The sequence below is a fragment of the Patagioenas fasciata genome, chromosome 2 (assembly GCF_037038585.1).
Source record: "Patagioenas fasciata isolate bPatFas1 chromosome 2, bPatFas1.hap1, whole genome shotgun sequence".
NCBI lineage: Eukaryota > Metazoa > Chordata > Aves > Columbiformes > Columbidae > Patagioenas > Patagioenas fasciata.
Genome location: NC_092521.1, coordinates 100,530,854 through 100,552,348, shown reverse-complemented (window position 1 = coordinate 100,552,348; position 21,495 = coordinate 100,530,854). Strand labels below are relative to the sequence as shown.

General features: G+C 39.0%; 1 protein-coding gene across 4 annotated transcripts in view; it reads left to right on the top strand.

Moving 5' to 3' along the window:
- Positions 1–49: 49 nt before the first annotated feature.
- Positions 50–21,495, top strand: part of GPLD1 (glycosylphosphatidylinositol specific phospholipase D1) — a 26,558-nt gene continuing 5,112 nt past the window's right edge. For 2 of the 4 annotated variants that reach the window (XR_010650887.2, XM_065830916.2), the window contains exons 1-21: positions 50–991; positions 3,927–3,982; positions 4,591–4,669; positions 6,939–7,036; positions 8,226–8,336; positions 8,610–8,658; positions 9,155–9,209; positions 10,154–10,261; positions 10,970–10,997; positions 11,085–11,224; positions 12,138–12,203; positions 12,836–12,959; positions 13,472–13,611; positions 14,794–14,980; positions 15,981–16,091; positions 17,038–17,112; positions 17,496–17,652; positions 19,622–19,763; positions 20,444–20,543; positions 20,637–20,730; positions 21,315–21,491. Coding sequence is in view for 3 of the 4 variants with exons in the window: in XM_065830916.2 (XP_065686988.1) it covers positions 895–991; positions 3,927–3,982; positions 4,591–4,669; positions 6,939–7,036; positions 8,226–8,336; positions 8,610–8,658; positions 9,155–9,209; positions 10,154–10,261; positions 10,970–10,997; positions 11,085–11,224; positions 12,138–12,203; positions 12,836–12,959; positions 13,472–13,611; positions 14,794–14,980; positions 15,981–16,091; positions 17,038–17,112; positions 17,496–17,652; positions 19,622–19,763; positions 20,444–20,543; positions 20,637–20,730; positions 21,315–21,491 (2,194 nt within the window). In the remaining variant the exon portion in view is untranslated. Of the gene's footprint in view, positions 992–3,646; positions 3,747–3,926; positions 3,983–4,590; positions 4,670–6,938; positions 7,037–8,176; positions 8,337–8,609; positions 8,659–9,154; positions 9,210–10,153; positions 10,262–10,969; positions 10,998–11,084; positions 11,225–12,137; positions 12,204–12,835; positions 12,960–13,471; positions 13,612–14,793; positions 14,981–15,980; positions 16,092–17,037; positions 17,113–17,495; positions 17,653–19,621; positions 19,764–20,443; positions 20,544–20,636; positions 20,731–21,314; positions 21,492–21,495 lie in introns of those variants that run through there. The other 2 variants (XM_071804631.1, XM_071804632.1) reach the window with 2 other exon arrangements.

Below are 21,495 nucleotides of genomic sequence, written 5' to 3'. Positions count from 1 at the left end.
CGGCGGGGCTGGGCGGTGGGCGGGTAGCGGCGTTTGTTCTGCCATTGCAGGAGTAGCGGCGCGTAACCGTGAGGGGATTCTCCGTCTGGTATCCCCAGCCCTGCCGAGATCGCGCTCTGGCGGGCTTGTGGTGGTGGTTTGTGCGTGGTGGTTTGGCTGCAGGAGCACCGACCTCCGGGAGGCTAAGGTCGCCCTGGGCCACTGGCCCTCGCCACCGGCTCCCGCGGCAGGCGCGGTTGGTCTCTGGCCCGGGGGCCGTGCGGAGCCCCTGCTCGGTGCCACCGTGTCGCTGGGACCGGCGTGGCGCGGCACAACCAGCCAGCCTCACAGCCGTACGTGTGGCAGGAGCGCCCGTCATTGCCCCCTGTAGAGAAATCAGGCTTTCAGTCCGGATCGTAAGACCCAAACTTAAGTGTGCGATGTCCTATCAGCTCACCAAAGCTTACGAATTTGTATTGCGTTCAACTAAGGAGCTATTGTGTTTCTACCAATGCCACTTTGGCAATAGGCTCTGTTTTTTTGGGAACTCTGACATAGCCGTTGTAAGGCAAACACATCATGAGCCGGATGAACTGTGGGATACTGTTCTCTGCCGTGCTTTTGTATGTTAACAGAAACCTCGCTGCTGCTGCACAGTGATGGCAGTAACACTGCCCTAACCCAGAGATACTACAGAATTCAGGAGGGGAGAACACCTATCGGTTATTTCCTTTTTTATAAGTTACTTTATTTGAGATAAAGAAAAGCATTGGTATAAGCCTTTCAAATACGGCAGTCACTTACTTGCTGTGTCAGCAATATGTCTGAAAGAAAAGGCATGCTCTGTAACCTACATTTCAAAGGTCAGAGTGCTACTGCTCCAGACTTCTGGAAATCACAGTTCGAGGCAGCATCATGGATGGTTTGAAGATCTGGTTTGTTTTGCTGGTTATACTATGCCATTTCTGCCAAAGATGTAGCCCGAGTGGAATTTCAACACATGTTGAAATAGGTAAGAGATGTTCAGAATTAATTTTTCTGTCTTTTGAGTTGCTTGCGAAGATAAGTAAATTCAGATTTATCTGTAAAGCAAAGGGAGGAAATAAAGTAATGAGCATTCTGCAAAATTAAAAAAAAAATGTTAACAATACATAGGATAGATTTGTTGTAGTTTGGTTTTGAGGTTTGAAACTTTACTGGTTTTATAAGCAAAATGCTTGAATTGTTTTGGTTGTGTATTTTTCCATCTCTTAAAACACAGGCATTATGTAACTGGAATGTTTGTGTCTGCAGGTCTTACGCAGACAGTTTGGTTTGGAGGAAGAAGATACTTTTTACTCAAATTATGGGATTGTTATATTTAAACTAGAGAACAACAGATCATTTGTAGTAGCTCTGCTTTCAAATCAACATGTATTAACTTTGCCATACATGCATAAAATAGATAAAATGCTCTAATATTATTATATCTATGACTAACATGAAAATTTTGTTGTGTGCCTCTTTCTGGTAGGTTGCTATCTGTAGCCTGAGCAGCCTAGATTTGTAGGGAATCATGGAGAGAACTGAGTGAACATCAAAGTGGGGAAATATTTCTGTTTTGAATGTCTTGTTTACCTGTGTGTTTTATTTTGTTGTGTTTTTTTTTTTTTAATCTGTTTTCTGCTGTAGGTTTTGCAAGAACACTCATGAGTAATGTGAGGTTATTCTGAAACATTGACTCATAATAAATTAGCAGTTTTAAGTGTTTGCTCTTCTGTTTCTGGTTCTAAATTTGTTGCTCAAACAGATAGTAAAACGTATGTTGTTGTCTCTGTTCAGGTAATCTTCTCAGACCTTAAGTACTGAATATATGCAACTTTGAACAAGTTAAAGGCTGGAATTATTCATGCCATTCATTTGAGGCTGAGAGTATGTTCCCTTACTGAGTGTTGTACCCTTGGTCTGCATCCTGTGACTGTTCACTTTTCCTAGTGATATGTCGAGAAACGCACAGTAATTGGTAGGAGAAGTCACACTGCCTGAGGTTAGGGGAGCATGTCTGTCTTTGCAAGTTTGGGGCTCTGATTACTGAGTACGAGCTTCTGAAAACTTGAAATAACAGATGTGGCAGAATAGAGTGTATTTGCAAGAAATCTGCTCAGAGAAACAGATCTGGCCCAAAGCAGTCATTTTTTTTCTAATCAAGAAAGCATATTACAGAAAACTTGCATTTATGTAATTTAAAGATCTTGGTTGACTGAGAAATATGGGGTCATAGTTTACAACAAATTTTTTCCATTTGTCTGAGAATTACGTTAAGCTGGGGTGAGCTCTGATGCTGCTGAAATCAGTGCTTCTGTTAATTTGCAAATAAAAGTCGATGATGATAAAATACTGAAGGTTCTTGCCAAATCCAAATACTGAGTATTCCAGGGAAAAACAAACAAAAACAAACAAAACCCCCTACAGTGTAGAAAGGAATTCCTCCGACTCAAAGCCAGCACCGAAGTCTGTCCTGGACAGACTTCTGAAAGTACTTTTAAAATTGTGAAAAGCTCTGCCTGTTCAAAATGTTGGTCATGTTTTGTGTGCTCTGCAGGGCTGTGCTGTGTCCTACTTGGCATGGCCTGGTTGCTGGGGGCAGGTCTGAGTGGGGAGGCTCTTCCCTCCCAGGGGCTCCTGTCAGACCCGTGGGGCTCTGTGGAGCTGTGGAGATCCATGACAAAATTTGTTGTAAAGGTGAACTTGTGGGACCTAAGCCCACAAGAGTAATGAGGGAAGTCTGGGGGATGTGAGACACAAAAAGCAAACTGCCAAATGGAGACTCCCTGACACTGGAGAGATGTATGTTGTAATGGGTGAGCCTTAAAATGACAGACTTTTATTGTTATTTTTAGGTTATTTCTGTCTTGGTGCAAGATTGGTCCTTCAGATATCTTAACATACTGGTATAAGGATGGTCTAGATCAGTGGGTAAAATTCAAAGTGAAAGATCATTCAAACCCACACAGTTTTGTCTATATCTTATTCTAGAGTCGGGATTTATTTGTTTGTTTGGTTTTTTTTTTGTTTTGGTTTTGGGTTTTTTTGGGGTGTGTGTGTGACATTTAAATTGTAAGGATCAGTTTTAATTCAGCGTATTCTGGGTTGTCTTGATCAGTCTTAGTTTGTAAATAGCTTCAAGTGAGAAGTAAAACTTATTGTGGGAAGCTAAGACAATAACCCATGCATGCAGTTTCAACCGAATAATGTTAGAGGCAACGTTGGGTATTTTTAGAATAGCATTAATAGACTATCGCTGGGATCTAACATTAATTAGGAGACTTCATTAACAAAAAGTGATATCATTTTGTTTCATTCTCTTCTTATGATTGCTCAATAAATATTTTGGCAGTAAGAATATCTGCCTATTCAGTGAATAAATAGTATTATTTACCTTGCTGACTTTAGATTTTTGTTGGTTTTTGTATATGTTAAAAATTAAGTAGTGTAAAACATCCGCATTGATTCCTGAGGCACCTTTTTCAATGTTTAGGGCAACAGTAAAACTTAAATACAATTCAGGTGAGTCCTTTACAGCTAGAACTTTGTGATCTGCACTCTATATGTGCTGGGTGTGATTGCATCAGTTCTCTCCTGTAGTTCAGTTTTGGACTTGGGGAGTTCCTTTTCCCTGTGATTTCAGCTTTGTTGGTCAGCTTGGGAGCTGGGGATTAAAGAGAGAGTGATGAGACCTCGGTGCCCAGATGTGCCACAGAAACAGCATTTCCTTATTAGCTCCCTAGGTAAGAAAACAGACACTCTCACACGTACAGATTTTTTTGAGAAATCATGTTTCATGCACCTGTGCCACTTGGCTTAGATATTGCAGTGCGGGTTATTCTGGTTTTGATAATGCTTCTACCCAAACATGGGCCTGGCCACAGTGTACCTGTAAATCAATACTTCAATATGTTGTTTTTCAGCACATAGAGCTCTGGAATTTTTCATTAAGCATGAAGGGAATGTTAATTATAGACAGGTAGGAAGCGCATTGTTGCTTAATTTTGTACACTTTTCTTCTGAATGTTTTTCTGTCTTCTTTTCTTTATTATTTATTCTCAGTAATATGCATGTAAATACTGTGCCTAGGCTGTATTTTAACCTTTTTGTTGAAAATCATTTGACTCCTGAATACTATTACAAATATGTAGCAATTCTGATAATGTATATATACTGTGTGTGGTTTCTGGCATGTTTTCCCATCTTCTTAAATCATACCCTCTGTGAGTAGTTGTATTAGAAGAATCAGTAGAAGACTTTTGGAAAGCAGATTTAATAAACATAAGAACAGCAAAATTACCGTAAGGTTTTGAATTTAGTCTACCACATGTCATGGCTTCATGTCTAGTCCAAGAGGAGGAGTGTATACTGTTTAGTTTAGTTTATTTTCACTTACAAGGATTTGGTGGCAGGGGGTGGAGAGGGGAAATTATGGGGGATGGTAACAACACTGAAATAGCATATTTTACCAATATAATAGTTGTATCTTGCTGGATATTTAAATTTTATCTTCAATATTGGCAGTAAACTGTGGTTTTGTGCTGTGTGATAACATTCTGGTTTCTTTTTCCCCCATCCTTTTCCTAGTTATTACTAAACCACCAAGATGCATTTCAGGCTGGGAGCATTTATCCTGATGCCTTTTATCCTCCAATCTGCAAAAGTGGTAAGAAAAGCCTTGTAAGTCAAATATTGTAGTAACTGCACATTTATGTGAAAATCCTATAGAACTTAGTAGGGCTGAAAATAGTTGTAAGTAATGAGGTATGGCCCAAAATACCTTCCTGCTAAAACATCCATCATTTTTGCTAGTATTTTGAGCCTCTTTGTAGAACTTTATGAGAAAATGATACATTTGAAAAGGTTTTTAGAAAGTAACTTCTGGAAAAATATAACTAATGCGTAGGCAATTGAATAGAAGGATGCTGTTTGACTAAATTAGGTTACATTACTGAGTACTGTATTGGGGAGAAACTGAGAGGACAAAATGGTATTTTTTCTATGTCTTAGGGAAAAAAAATAGCAAATGGGACAAAGCCAGCCTGTCCTCCAATCCTCCAACAATGAGCTATTAGGATGTTTAGGGTGCTACGTAGTTTGTGTGAGTATATCTGACTAATTGGTTGTTGATATCCTACTCAAAGTCTAAAGTATTGGAGGTTATTTATTTTAGTGGGTCATTCAGATCCATTACATTCAAAGTGTTCTCAGGATCTTTGGTTTGCCTCATCTTTCACATGTTTTTCAGCTGAGTGCCAGTGCCTCCACTTGTCTCAGTATTTGTTTTGCATGCCTCAAACTGCAGAATCGTTGTTTGTCTTTCTGAGGACACTTTCACCATCTTTTCTCATCACCTGCTCTAGAGATTTAAATGACACAGTGGCAGATAGACTTCTCATTGTTGCTCAGTCATAGGTTGTTGATGCTGACTGTTGTTCTTGCCAACTACAACCTCCTTGGTTCATACTCTGATAGGCAGGTTGCCCCATCCGTGTTGCCTAACAGGGGATCTTCTCTGTTGTTGTGTTGAGGGTGCTCAGTTTGCATCCAGATTGCCCCTCTGCTCTGGTGTTTTAATACTGGTTTTGTCTCCTGTCACTCACAAAGTCACTGTTCCTGGTCTTCTGCCTGGCTTTGCTAACATCTTCTCACAAACTTTAATTGCTTTTGTCTTGTTGTCAGGACTGATGCTCTCCTGGGATTTCTTCAATTCCTGCCTTAACTTGGTTATTTCTATCTACCTCTTCTAACAGTTTTGACTTCTGCCTTGTACTAGGCCAGTGATCAGAGCCTCCCTATTTGCAAGCTCCAGTCCACATTCCTTCCCTAAAGCTGGGGTCCATTTTGCCATGTTTTATACTTAGGCCACTTGTCAGCAGCCTCCTTAGAAAAAGTTGAAGAAATAGGTACCTCTCCAGATATGAGCTGTTTTAACAGTGTGCCTCTAGATCAGGAACAAAGACATTCAGACTGACTTTTCAGGCAGGAGGCAAACATAGATATAGAAGTCTACTCTCAACGTTTAGTTTTGGTCCAGTAAATTCCATCCTTATGTTATCTAGTGCAACTGCACTGTAAAATGTCAAGAGGCCAGGAGGTGACTGAATCACCCACAAGGTCTGCTCTCTCAGCTTCAGCATTTAATATACCTTGCCCTTTTGCAGCTTCACAGTTTTGTGTGAAGAAACGCATACTCTTCCTCCAGGTGTACATACATACTCTTCCTCCAGGTCCGAACAATCTTATCTCCTGCCTATCTTTTTCCCCCTTAGAGAACTTAATATTGTGCTGCTTGGTCTTGTCAAGTCAGCATCAGTGTTAGATCCTACATAATCTCTTCTGCACAAATCCAAGTGAGAGTAATAATTGATACTTCAAAGGAAAACCTGATTTCTCCTGCTTTTCTCTGCCCTTCTTCTGCTCTTACATTGACTGTATCTTGGCAAGGTTACCATTCTGCTGAAAATGATGATGACATCGCCCTCCTCTGCCCTGTGGAAACTGATACCTGTCCCAAAGCATGGTGTTTTGAGTTGGCTGCCATGCCATCAGCTTTTCTGCCATACAATTTGATGCATTTATTTAGTCAGCAGCTTCTTTGTCAGCTCTCCTCATCCCCTCTACTTGGGAAGCTGTTTTTCATTGCACTGTACCTACTCACAAGCACAGGGAAAAGGAGCTGGCACAAAATTTGCAGATGCTTCAAACCAAAATCATAGAAGGTAAATCTAATATCTCTTTTGACAGTATAAATTATATAAATATGTCTCATTTGGCTCTTCTTATATAAGTGGATTGCAAAACAGATTGTCTATATGATACAAAATTGAACAAAAATATATTTTTATATGAAGAAGCCCTTTTCTTTGTTTCTTTTTTTTTTTTTCCCCCAAAAAAAGAGTAAATCAAATACTGATATAATTTTATTGCAATAGGAATATTCCATGATGTGTCAGAAGACACTCACTGGTCACCATTTCTCAATGCAAGTATTCACTACATCAGAAGGAATTATCCTCAGCCTTGGGAAGAGGTAAGAAAGTTTCATTAACTTTTGATTTTACTTTCTACCGTTTTCTTCAGCTTCACTTGTTGTTGCAGTTTCATCCTTTGGGAAGTGTAGAAAAAATACACATTTTTCATTTAAAGTCTCTGCTGATATAGGAAAATTTGAAATCCTGTTTTCATCTTTACAAGACAAAAAAGTTAGTTTCCATATTATGTCTACCAGTTATCTCCAATGTGGTCTGGTGCTTATGATACCTTTCATAGGTTCAGACTTTCAAATGTTGGTGGTGGTCTTGCCTTATTGTCAGATCTAGTTGAGTGTTTGCCACTTGAAAAGCAGACATCTTTTAGTATTCTCACTTGTGAAATCTTGGACTTAGTCCAGATTGCTCTTGTTTATGGTATAAGAGCTACACAGGAGGAGAAGAAAAAGAAATTGTCAAAGTGAGAATTATTTTAAAGGTAATATTGTTTTCCTTACAGAAGAATTTGCTGTTCTTTCTCTGCTCAGGAGAGTCATACAGGTGGAGCAGAATTTGAGAACATTCACCCTTTAAAACCTTAACAAGTCTGCCTGCCTTTTGACTGGCCATTAGTGGTATTGATCTTGTCAACTGTTAACCCTTGGGAAGTATAAATTTGTCAAAAACTATGATTCCGTTACAGTTTTTTGAAAGACTTCTGGAACTTAGAGTGATTCAGTGCAGAAAAGCCTTTTCTGGAGAAACAGAATTTCTGATGCTGATAGATTTATTCCAAATAACTTTTCTGTTTGTAGGAATGAGTAATTTCATACCTGGGCTTTATTCAGGTACTTTTACAGTGAACAGCACTTGCACAAGGATGTCTTTCTCTCCTTTGTGTGCCTGCACAGCACCCATGGTGGCAAAGGGGATTCACTTTTTGGAAGTGGAGGTGTTTGTCCAGAAAAACACTTTAGTACACATCTAACTTGAAGTATATAAGTTGTCCTGGCATCAACCGTGTAATTTTATGGCCTTGGACTGTATAAAGTGAATAAAACTTCTTAAGTCACAGAAAGTGACTCCAGCATCAAAGAATGACTGGTCAACGCTTTGTCACGCTAAGTTCTTGGATTTTGAGAGTTTCTCACCCATATCATTGTAAAATGCACTTTACACAAAATGCTCACCTCTTCTTAAAGACAGGAATAAAATTACTGATGTTACTGCGAGTGGATTGTTGTTGTGTAGGCTACGGAGAAGCTGGTGGCTTTCCTGTTTGGAATCGCCTCACATATGGTGGCAGATGTTAGCTGGCATAGCCTGGGCATCGACCAAGGATTTCTAAAGGCCATGGGAGAAGTAAGCCTGTATTATTTTATTACTGATATAACTGGATTTACTGAAATTGATAGGTTAGCTTTGGAATCTGTTGGGGAGGGACAAAAAAAGCTGGAGCTCTGTTTTGGGAAGATTTTCAGAAAGACATAATGTCACAAACTCTGGGAGAACGAAGTTGGCCAGGTTTGGGGCATGTAAACTCAGGGCTGCTTATACAATTTGTTTCTGTAATATGTTTGTATGGAAGGATGTGTAAAATAAATGTACAGTTCTCTTGTTTTTCTCTTTCTCCAGATTGATTTTCATGGTTCCTACTCAGAAGCTCACAATGTTGGTGATTTTGGTAATGTTTCTGTTTCCTGATCGTAGATCCTTCTATTGGAATAACTAGTCCCCTTCAAAACCACAGTGGGTGATTCTGGCTCTTACCCTGTGCAATGTAGGAGCCAAGAATGAGTCATATGGACACTGTATTCTCACTCTCATTGCTTGCAAAGCCCTGCTATACCTGTCCTCCTGCTCCGTGTTTTGGGAGATGTGATAGGGCATATGAGCACTTGTATTAAAGCCAAAACACAGGCTGAAGGGTGCTAAAGTTTAAGTGGAGTCACTACTGTGATTTTAAATTTTAAATTATTCTTATTCTTTGGAAGTATAAAATATGCAGCATACTTTTAGGTGAACCATTTATGTATTCTAAATGTATAGTTGGAAGATCTGCTATATCAACACAAATAACATAGCCATACATAGCTTCATCCATGCTGTTATCCATAATATATATTTAATGGCTTTGGTTTGTTGGGCTTTGTGGGTTTTTTTCATTCTTCCAACCACAGGAGGAGATGTACTGAGTCAGTTTGAACTGGACTTTGGTTATCTGGCATCAAAGTGGTAAGATAACGAGGTTACCTTCTTTAATAATGATTTCTTCTTACTCTGTTTTAATAAAATACTGTCTTTCGTTATCTTTCTTTCAAAAGAAACTCCTGAGGCTATTAGAATTTTTCTGAGTTTGATATTCCTCACATGTTTATTTACTGTTCCCTGACATGAAAAATGGGAAGGTCCGAAGAAAAAAAGAGTTTTACTTATAGGAACTTAGTAAGAAAGCTTAAATTGTTTATCTCTGAAGGGAATTATAAGTAATCATATATAAAATAATCAGTGAAAAAGGTTTGCTGAAATGTCCTAGTGATTAGTTAAGTAATTTGGTAAAATAAATCTCACTTAGATTTCTATTTAAAGTTTTGGAAGTTGAGGATGTTTATGGTTATAGATGCTGTGGAATTCAGACAGGTTTTAAAAGCATTAAAGAAAGCAGCAGTTCTAGATATACACAATTATTTTCTCACAGTTTTTAGCTGATATAAAAAGCTCACATGCCTTTAGTTCTGCTGACAAAGTAGCTAATTTGAGTCATTTTGTTTAAGTAGGATGTAGTTCATCTAGGTGCAGAAGGCACAACTCATCATTACTGAAACTCTGGCATAGCTGTGGGAAATGTCTCTGGCTACGAGTAGTTTTGGCACAGCAGAGAGCTGAAGATTAAGTGATCACCGAGCCAGGGAAACAGTGTGCGGAAACTCCACCCACAGTAGCCAAAGGGAATCATTCTACAAATTTCTGACTTTGAACCTAAACAAAAGCAGAGTGGCATGCAAAGAGTGACTGCACCTGCAGACCTGGTCTTTCTGGCATTTGTAAATCTTCATGACCTTCTGTGGTTTTTGAAATTTAGAATATTTTAAAGCAGGCTATTGCTATTACAGAAGCTGTAATCTTTTATCAGGTGATGTGGAAAAACTCTTGTTTTAATACCTTTGTCTTGTTTTTAGGTATGTACCTGTAAAAGACCTAGCAGCTATTTATAAGGAATTTTATGGAAGAGAGATCATAACTGAAAGCACAATTACTGACTGTACTTACCTACTGTTTCTTGAACTGTAAGTTGAATAGTTTTGTCTGGGTTGTCATAAGTGAAACATATGTAGGAAAATGATGATAATCCTATTTGAAATGCCTTATGCATTGAGGCCATCAATATAGACTCCCTACTAGACCTCAAAATCCTAAGACATTTAGTTTTTTTTAGTGGCTAGAATACAAATTTGGACTGCTTAATGACTGTTAAATTCATTGTTACACCACAGATTCAGTATCTTAGCTATTTAACAAATTTATGCATGTAACATATTTTTGCCTATTTCTTTGTAAACAGCTGTATCTTCAAGTACCATTGCATTGTGGCATTTTAGCAAAATAATTATCATGTACTGAAGGAGTAGTGTACATACTTAAATAGATGGCTTACCGACACTTTAGATGTATCTTTAGAATTATTCTTGGACTTCAAAGGATCTTTTTGATATCTGGCAATGTCTGCTTTTGAATATCCTGAACAGCCTAGGTCTATTTAATTACCAATAGTCACGCAACATTTACAAACATTATGGATCCCTCCAAATAAGGGGAGCAATAAAGTTAGTATCATTCCTTCTCACATTACAGTTTAAAAAATGTATTAACAGCCAACAAGGAAATGTAATGACTTGCATAGTATTTACCATACAGAAACCTTGAAAATAACTGTTTAAATAATTAAATAGTATTAAATGAAGCAAATTTATTTCTGAAGATTTTTTTTTTTTCAGGCATGGAGAAAGGCTTGCTGTTGCCAAGGTTGGTTTTCTGTTGTCTTTATAAAAATAAGCATATAGCATGAAGACAGTGTAATCCATTTTACTAAGTATGTTGTTTGTTTCTTAGCTTTTTCCAACATATGCTATTAAATCTCCATTTCTGGTGGAGAAATTTCATGAATATTTCCTTGGAGGAGTGGATGACATGGCATTCTGGACAAACAATATTTTTGAACTGACAAGTCATATGCTAGAGAATGGAACCAGGTATAGCATGTTTCCTGCAATATGAAATGCAGTAGTCAAGTGCTGACACCCATTAAATTGTTCTTCTGAAGGCAGGTTCTTTCCTAGAAGAGGTGCTGAGCTTCAAATCCTGACTTGAACTGTCTTTTACCCAGGTGCACAGGATTACATAGACCTTGAGTTCTCATTTATTACATGTTACTACATTACATGTTATTACATTACATGTTATTCCTTTCCCCGGGCTGACAGGGAAAATTTGGGGCATTCCTTAAAACATAGTCAAGGGCCTGCTTAAAAGTTGTGTAGCCATGCCTTGAGGTTCTGCCTGGCCTGGCAGTCTGAGCTGTGGCTGCACCTTCTGGCTGCTGTCATCAGGCAGCAAAGATGCCTCTTCCTAGGGAAGATCAGACACTGCCTTCAGACATTTATGGTAAATAGGATTAGAAACAGAAAGAGTAAATACTCTAGTATAGGAAGCACAGGCTTGTATTCAGAATATCATAATTTTATAGAAGTCCTAGCCTTGTACTGCTCTGTCACAAGTGTAACCTTACTGTAAGTAATTTCATAGACTAACAGTGGCAATTAATTCATCCATTGATATGGAAAACTATCACTGTAGCTATTTTGAAAGACATGGCACTTTCATTAAAAGTGCTTTAGATTAACAGAGACAGCAGGACATGTTACTATAAATTACAATAACTCCTTTAGAGTTATATAAAGACATGTGAGATTCATATAGAATCTAATCAAGATCATGAAAATAAACATAAAAGGGATTTCTAAGGATTACAATGATACTCTGATTTTGAATAATCAGGGTTACTTGGGAAAACTGATGATTTCTAACACGAGAATCAGTGAGGATAAAAGTTGTATTTTTAGTTTCACTTCCATTGCATTAAAATCTTTAAACTGTATTCTTTAGTGGCTGCTTCCTGCCTGAGAACCCTCTGTTCATAAACTGCACAAGGGAGCACAAGGACAACTATGTGTAAGTATAGCTCTGAGGGTTCAAAGATTTGCTGGTGGGAGTCCTCTGCTAATGTGGACAGTGAGCTATTGAAAATTAGAGATCTCTTGGTTTATCTTTTTGTGTGTGAATTTGAGATTCTCTTAATGTGAATAAGTAAGCTATTGAAAATTAGAGATATCTTGGTTTGTCTTTTTGTGTGTGAATTTGAGATTCTCTTAATGTGAATAAGTAAGCTTCATAAAGAGGAACTGCAGAGAGCCTAGGAGAGACTTTTACCTTCCAGGCCAAGGACAAGAAGACATACCTAGCACTTGAAGTGCTAAACCTTCACACTTTATTTGGTTGTCACTCTTTGTTCTGCTAATCTTGAAACTGCTGATTCATGTTTACCCTTACCATAGCTAAATTCTCTCCTGACTTACGAACAGAAATATGGAACTCAGCTGTTTGGAGCACAAGTGTATATATTCCTCTAGCAAACATCTCAAGAGATACCAGCTTAACTGCTGTCTCTTGAGAACTCCATTTATACAAGGGAGAAATGGCCACCTGATTGCATGCAATACATTTGTTTCTCCTAGCTTTATCATAAAATACTCAAGTCATTAGTTCAGTTGTATAAATTGTTATTACTGCCTTCTTTATTTTAGCAGAAACAAACAATCAAAACATGGACATCAAAAGAATACAACTTCTTTGCTTACAAAAACACTTGAAAAGAATATAAATTATACGGAGAGAGGAGTTCACTTCAACATACAGTCTTGGGCAACAGTAAGTGAGAAATGACAGATGTGTCAGGTAAAATTCAGCTCTGTATAAAATTGTTTTAATATCTGTCCAAAATGCTGCGTAATGGAGCAGCATGTCTGTATGTTAGCGTTAGCCCCTGACTTCATGGAGATACCAGTGCCATTATTAAGCTATATATTTATATGTATGTCATAAATACTAAATTTTTCCACTTTGGTTGTTGTATAGTGAAGTTGCAATACATCTTGCAGTGCCAAAAATGACAAAATAGATTATTAGTATTTACACATTAGTATTTACATTTTACAGAATCAAATGATCACTTTTGGGGGTTAAGAAGTCCGCCAGTGAACAATTAGCAGTGCTCCATTTAAAGCATACAAATTTTTATCTCTTTCTAAAATGGTGTGTATGACCTGAATCAGATCCGCTTAGATCAGTGTGGTGACTTGGTGTTGAGGTACTCCATAATGTTCTAGCATTTCAGCCTGTGCTTTGGCTGTTCTTGTGTCTCTTTATTATTTTTATTTCAGAATTCCCTCCGGTTGATAAAACGTGCCTTTACAACCTATGCCTGGAGAGTGTTAGCCGCTACACATCAAAAATCTTCTAAGCACATCTCCAAACCCACAGCTTCATATTTTCTGACTACACCTTATGCTAGGCTTGGATGGTTGGTAGTTTTTTTCCTCCCACTTCCCCCTTACTTTCTGAAAATTTTGAGTACGCACCAAAATATTCATACTTACTCTTTGCATACTCTTTAAAAGGTGACAGTTCAAATCAATTAGTGGTACAAATTTGGCTGAATGGCTTATATTGTCTGGCCAGAACAAGAAGTTAATCTGTAAGACCTTCCTTTCAGATGTTAGTATAAGCCTCTTTCTGTTGGTACTGAATAAAACTGTATCAAGAGCAAAATTTCCATTTGGCTGGAATTCTAGTCAGATAACCCCTTTCTTTGGGAGGGTTGTCTTGTCATTTTTTTACATTCTCTCCGTGGTGATGGAGCTCAGTGCTCTGTGTGTGATCAAGCTCAGAACCAAAATTAGAGTCAACATCAGCTCTAGTTCTGAACCGTATGGAAACATTGTTACCCCTTTTTGGTTATTGTTTGATGTCTGTGCAGAATTAATTGTCTGTCCCAAATTGGTCCCTAATGGTGCTTAATGAGTGTTCTTGCAAGCACTACAAGACTAGTAGGGAGTTCCAAGATAGATTCAGGGCACACAAGGAGGCATATTCTCTCTCATTGCCAGAGGGGTTCTAGCTTGACCTGCAACAGGGAAGAGTAATAAAATAAATTTGCATTGCTGCTCATCTTGTGTTATTTCTTCTTACTCAAAACCCAAAGATTTAATTCTTGAATTTACTTTGCAGCAGTGAAATTAACAGTAATTAATTATTTTCTCTCCACATTCCGTCTCTAAACTCCAACATGTTACTGAGACCTGTCATCTCTTTGCTTATCTACTGTTAAGTCCATTGGTTAAATCAGAGGTTCAGTTAAAAAGATACTTAATTTCATCTTTTGTATTCTGTTGCCATGTGCAAGCAGCCCTTCTTCATGCTGCTTGCTCTGATTGCTCTCAGGTGCCTTGTGTCACTAAGTAAAAAGCAGTTTCTGCAGATCTCAGATGCATTAATGGAAGATGAATCTTCAAGGCTCTGTTTTTATTTAATTCAAGAAAGCAAAAATCAAATATATAATATGAAAAATGCTGTGTAGATTTTTGGGAAATACAGTGGTGGAAAGGCAGGTTTTCTTTTACCTGAAAAAAGTGTTTATTTTCTGCTCATGTTGTGATAGTCTGGAAGCTAATACTATGATTTTGTTGACTCCCTTGCTATGCAGGGCAATGATCTCAGCTGACCTAAACCAGGATGGATATGGAGATCTGGTGGTTGGAGCACCAGGGTACAGCACACTGGGCCATGTTCAGATAGGACGTGTGTATGTGGTCTATGGAAACCAGTCAGGTTTGCCACCAGAGGACATGAATCTAGATGAGAAAGCCGATCAAGTACTACAGGGTTATCAGGTGATGGGTCAAGTCAGATGTTTGTCACTTAAATGTTTTTGCCTGCAAATGTGCTAAATTTTCACCGAGCAAATACCTCTGCTGGTAAAAGGATGTCGTATGCTTTTCGAGAAAAATAACCCTTACTTAAGTCACAGGGGGAGTTAAAGCAATGGTGAGCTGTAGGTTCACTTTTATTACTGTGCCAGAGAAGAGAGGCTTAAGAACATAATTTGCCCTCAAATAAAACTGAGGTAGTGTCTCTGTAAGTCACATTATAGCACATTCAAGTCCCTGCATTTAAGAAAATATTGTGATTTTTCTCTGCCTTTTTCACCTAAAATTATTAATTCAATATAAATTTCAATTCCTTTGAAGCTACATTTTTCATTAATTGATAACTTCTCAGAAAACCATTGCTTGCCTTTACTAAGAGTACACGTTCTTTTAAAAAAATGGAAAACTATGATTTGATATGACAGTGACTGACTTGTAACTGAAAAGCAGGATCCAATGACCTTTTTGAATAATAAGGATGATCCTTCGTAGAAAATACGTTTATTCACAAAGAAGAGAATAGAGAGAGATGAGATACATCTCCTTTTAATCTGTTTCTCTGGCTATGAGCTGTGGAGTAACAGCCGCTGTCTTCTTACAGAGTGTTTTAGTGGTTCACAGCTATAATGCTGCTAACAGGAAAGATCATAAGCTTAACATCAATGATCACTAGGCTTAGAAGAGGAAATAGTGAAGCAGCACCATATCATGTTCAGTTATTGTGTATTTTAGCACCTCCACATCCTCCAACATAACAGTTGACTCCAAGTTAGTGTATTAGTATGCCAGTTATTACTGGGGAGAACAGTGACACTAAGAAAATCTGAAGAATTTTTGGGATAGGTTTTTGTCATGTCTGTTTCCAGTTCTTTCCTGTGCTATGATTGCAAATGTGCATTAGGTTTTGATGGTTTTGCCTTGAAAACATCCACTATTTTTATGAGAGCAATCCCTCTTCTTTTAGCCTTCAGGAAGATTTGGTTCTGCCTTGGCAGTCCTGGACTTCAATGAGGATGGAGTATCAGATCTGGCCATTGGAGCACCTTCTGTGGGATCTCAGTTTCTTACTTACAAAGTAAGCCACACACATGGGCTTTTTTCCCCTCCAAACAGTACATTTTTATTGATACGTATGTATTTAAACAGTGAAATGAGAGTGAGGATTTCTGTTGTTGCTCAGGATGATATTGTAATTTAAACACAAAGGCTTATAACATTTGTGGGTACTTTGACTAGAGCAATGACAGCTATCTGTATTTCTCTTTCAGTGTCCTCTTTGCGCGTTAGAAATCCAAATGAAATTGCAACTTTACAGCACTGATGTGCTGGAAATGTAAGGAGCCATTCATGAAATACAAGCATACCCTTTTTATTTAGGAACAGAGTCTAGAGTTAGCATTGTCACAGACCAACAGATGATATCTAAAATGTGGTCTGAACACAGACACACTTGCTAAAATAATCAAATTACAGAGGTTTAATGACATGCAGCTTACTAGATAAGCCCATGTAATGGTCCCTGAGTATTTTCAGCCCATTCAAACCGAGAGGCAAAATGTTTTGGTTTAAACCACATCCGTTAAGCTTAATACTCTCCAGAATTTCAGATGCTAACTTAGCTGCCTACATAGGAATTTAAATGCCTTTCCGTAGACCCACTAGCTTGGAAATTTGCGTGTATCTGTTGTATTGCATTAAATAATAATTCACAAAATTTGAGCCACCTGAATGTATTTGTAAGGAATAAATATACAGTACACTGTCCTTGCTCCTTACCTGCAGTATAATGAAAATGTGCTTCTCTGTACTTCTCTAGTTTGTAGCCTGGTTATAGCAGTACCCATTACAGCACGGCTATTCTTAGGTTTGGGGTAGAAAATACAGTATCATGAGAAGGTTCTGGTAGGAAAAATTAATCACCCTTGCAGAACTGTTTCACTCCTTGTGCTTTGTCTTGGATTTCATACTTGGTGCTGACATAGAGATGCTCTCATGCTGTATTTGCTTTTCCTGTTGTTTAGGGGGCAGTGTACATCTATTTTGGCACCGAAGGAAGAGGCTTGGCATCTCAGCCAAATGTTACCATAACTTGTCAGGTATGTTGATCAGGCTGACACAAGGCTACACACACAGGAGGAGAGATAAAGGGGAAAGGGGCTTATGGGATTCAAAAGAAGAGTGTTAAAATAAAACTTCTAATTGCAAGGGAATTCAGACTGATGGGGATGGTGCAAGCAGGTGCTTGCCTAGGTTGGTTGTGTGTGGGAAAGACACTTGTACTCCAGTGCAGGGGAGGCAGCGGGGTGAACAGAAAGATGCGTAGCAAAAACCCAAAGAAAACAAAATTGAAGTCAGGGAGTGGGAGGGTAATTTGATCAGAGGCAGACCAAGGTAGCTCTTTAAAAGTAAATTGCTCTATTTTGTTACAGAATTTGTGGTTGCAGTTCTATTTCAGGCTTAAAGTAACTTTTTATTGCAGTATTCCTACTGTAATCTTGGTTGGTCCCTTCTGGCAGCTGATGTTGATGGGAATGGAAATGCTGATCTGGTTGTGGGCTCTCCATATGCACCTGGTGGTGGGCAGCAGAGAGGATTTGTGGTTGCATTTTACTCTTATTTCAATAGGAGTGACCAAGGTAATATTTATTGAGTAAATTAACCCTCCCATATTTTACATGACTGTTAATTTGTTCCTAGTTAGTCATAGGATAATTCAGGTTTGAAAGGATCTCGGAGGTGTCTAGTCCAGCCTCCTACTCAGTAAGGGGACAGCTCTGAAGTCAGACCAGATCACTCGGGGCTTTATCTAGTCAGGTCTTAAAATCCTCTAATGACAGATATTGCACATCCACTCTGAGCAGCTGTTCCACTTCTTGGCTGCCCTCATAGGGAAAAAATGTCTTGTTACAGCCAGCATGAACCTCTTTTGCTTCAGCCTGTGCTTGTTGTCTGTTGTCCTCTCACTGTGCATGATGAAGTCAGAGGCACAGAGGGCACCAAGTACCTCAGTATCCTGGGCAGAGCCTGTCTCCTTGTTAACCTCCTCATAGGTACTGGCAGGCTGCTCTTAGGTCTGCTGTAAACCTTTTCTTGTCCAGGCTGAATAAGTCCTAGTCCCTCAGCCTTTGCTTACAGTGCAAATGTTCCAGCCCCAAATCAATTTGGTGGCCCTCTACTAATTTTGTTCCAGTTTATCAACATCTCTCCTGTTTTGTTGGATCCAAAACTGAATAATGTATTATAGGTGTGGTCTAGGGAGGAGTAAAGAGGGAACAATCACTTCTCTCAGTCTCTTTGATGTGCTCCTGCTTATTATAGCCCCGGATGCTGTTGGCCATCTCTACTGTTAGAGCTTAACGCTCAGCTCTCTTCCACCCAGGATCTCCAGGGCCTTTTCCACGCAGCTGCTCCCCGGCCTGTATTGCTGCAAGAGCATCTCTTTTCCCAGGGCAGGGATTTGCATTAGTCCCCTCTGAATTTTATGAGGCTCCTGTCAGCTTGTTCCTTCAGCCTGTCTGGGTCCCTCTGACTGGTAGCCCTACCCTCAAGTGATAGCCCACTCCCCCTACAATCTCCTGTCAATTGCCAACTTCATGAAAGTACGTGTTATTGCTGTCTTCAAATCATTTATACTAATTAAAGTGTTTAATAGGATGAGTCTAACGATGGACCCCTAAAAGCACTCTGCTTGTCACAGGCATTCAGAGTACAACCCACTATAACCACCGCCCTGTCAGGGTGGTCATCTCAGCCAGCCTTTTCCCACCTGGCTGTCCACCCATCCAGCCTGCAGTGTCCCAGCTTGGATACAAGAACATTGTGGGAGACAGTGTTGAAAGCCTTGCTAAAGCAATGGATTCAACCCTGTATTGGTGATACCAGGGTGGACTCACTGATCTTCCGTGAAAATTTGTACATGTACCTCAGAAGATGAACTTTTGTCATTCTGTGTGCTCCTTCAAGTGGCCAAAGAGGAATGCTACAAGCTAATGAGTACAGGTGATGAGGATTGTTGTGAAAGACGGAGGAAAGGCCACATATGGAGCTACATCAAGTTAATAGGGTTTGGGTAGAATACACAAGTGTTCAGAGCTTTGTCAGAATAATGTAATTGAGATTTCCGATAATGCTTAATTGCCATAGCTTGTTCTACTTCATGTAAAATTAGAAACCACAAGGGAAATGGGTTTTAAAACACTGCTGACTGACATTTTTGCAAAACCAAAACACAGAATGAATTATTTTGGTGAAAGCCAGAATTATTTGAAGCTCCTCCCACCCTTGAAGAATTACAAGTTCTGATAAACAGTTTTAATGTTATCCTATCCCTAAAAAGGAATCACTAGTTTAGGGCAGGCTTGGCTGATAGCTTTCATGTACTTTGTGTAGGCTATTGCAAGGATTTACAAGTAAGCTGTGTTGAATAAAGGCTTTTACCAGCTGACTGAGCAAGCAAAGTTAGCAGCAGCTGGTGCCGTATCATGGACAGTGCAGCTTTGCTTATAGAAACTTGTTGTCAATAGGATGAATCAGTGGAGGACTGATAACAGATTTTTCTGTGCCAGGGTACACTGAGATTTAATTTGTATTTTTTTGGTCTGACAGGACTTCTGTCAGTACAGGATGCCAACTGGATGGTGAAGGGGGACGAAAATTATGCTTGGTTTGGATTTTCACTTGACAGCTGCCAGCTGGAGAACAAAACATTACTACTGATTGGTAGCCCTACCTGGAAGAGTTGTGCTGGGTATGTTGTATATGACAGCTTGCTCTCTCCTCCATTCTGCCCTGCTTCTGCAATGTTTAAGATTTGTAATAGATTAGACTTCCAGCTTTTCAAGAAGTTTCCTCTTTGTTCTGGTTAGAATATTTTTATTAAATTCGTATTTTTATGCCTTCACCCTTCCTCGTGAAGAGAGAGGGGTCTTTAGACCCCCCCCATATCAGGCTTGTCAAGGTCATTTTCACCGGGGGCCACATCAGCCTCATGGTTGCCTTCAAAGGACCAAATGTAATTTTTGGACTGTATAAATGTAGGATCTATAGAGAGGGTCTTTGTTATTTAGAGACACTTAAGAATTTCTTGGGTTTTCTTGGGGAGGAGGAGAGAGGGCACAGAAATGCTGACAGGTAAGCACACCTAAATAATCTGATAGATAGCACTTACTTTGAAATAGCATTTTTAAAAGCAATGCAAACACAAAAATGTATTGGGTGATAAAGTAGTCGATGGACAGACTAAGTCTGTGCTCTAAATGTCGTGTAACTAGTTAGCACAATCATAGAAATTACTAAAATAGATTTCTAGAATTTGGCAGCCACTGTTATTCCAAACTAAAAGGGGAAAATATTTTAAGAGGAGTAATCCTTGCTAAATGTACAAAAATATGTTGTTACATACAAATACATTCTGCATTGTAATTCAAGCTGCAATCCCTTCTCATCGGATGTTGGGCAGAGTGTTGGGAAGGTCTACGGGTACAACCCACCAAGCACGGAGCGCTGGTTCGCCGTAACTGGAGACAAGGTAAGGCTCCTTCTATAGTACAGGACCTCATGAATAATTTGAAGTAAAGTGACATTCTGTAGAAATGACATAGGTATTTCAAAAATCTAACAGGTGATGGGCAGAATGGGTTTGTCTCTCGCCAGTGGTGTGATGTCTGTGGCTGGGATCACAAGGACAGTTTTGGTGGTGGGTGCACCCACTGCAGGTATGTCCTGAATATCAGAAACCATTTCTGCTTTGGGATGTTTGTTTCTGTATGACCAGAGAACAGATACCAAGTTAAAAGCTAGAAAAGAGACCTTTAATTTACCACATAATTAGAAAAAAATATTAGAAATAATCACTGTAATCACCTATGAGTGCATTGCCTGTAGAGTTCTCTCTGCTATGCTTAAACTTCATTTTTTTTCCTTCCTTAAAATTAGCTTAGCAGCATTACTACCTTGCATTATTTATGTGGCAGTGGTTTGCTAGTACACTGCATATTTATTGGAATTTAAACAACAAGGTATTTTGTCCTTATTCTGGCAGTAGGCAGTAAGGAATTAGAAAAGTTAAAACATAGAACTCTTTAACTTGAATGCATTTTTACCCTGGTACTATTGCTAAGAGATTGGTTTTATGCTAATTATCATCAATGCAGTATAAGGTTTGATCTTATTTCATAAACTATATTAATTTTGTCCATGGTATGTAATGCCAGGATTACTTGCTGTCAATGTATTGCAAGTATTAAACCTGAGTTCCGGTGTCTGATGCTCAGCTTCCATTACCTTTGTTTTTTTTCAGATAGCCTGTCAAGGATTTCATTTATAACCTCAGTGCTGCACCAGGCTGGATTGGCGCTGGTGTATGACCTGACAGACAGCACCAAGCCTTCCCTGCTCAGCACATTCAGTGGGGACAGGAGGTTTTCTCGTTTTGGAGGAGATGTATTCTTAAGTGACCTGGACAACGATGGACTAGGTAA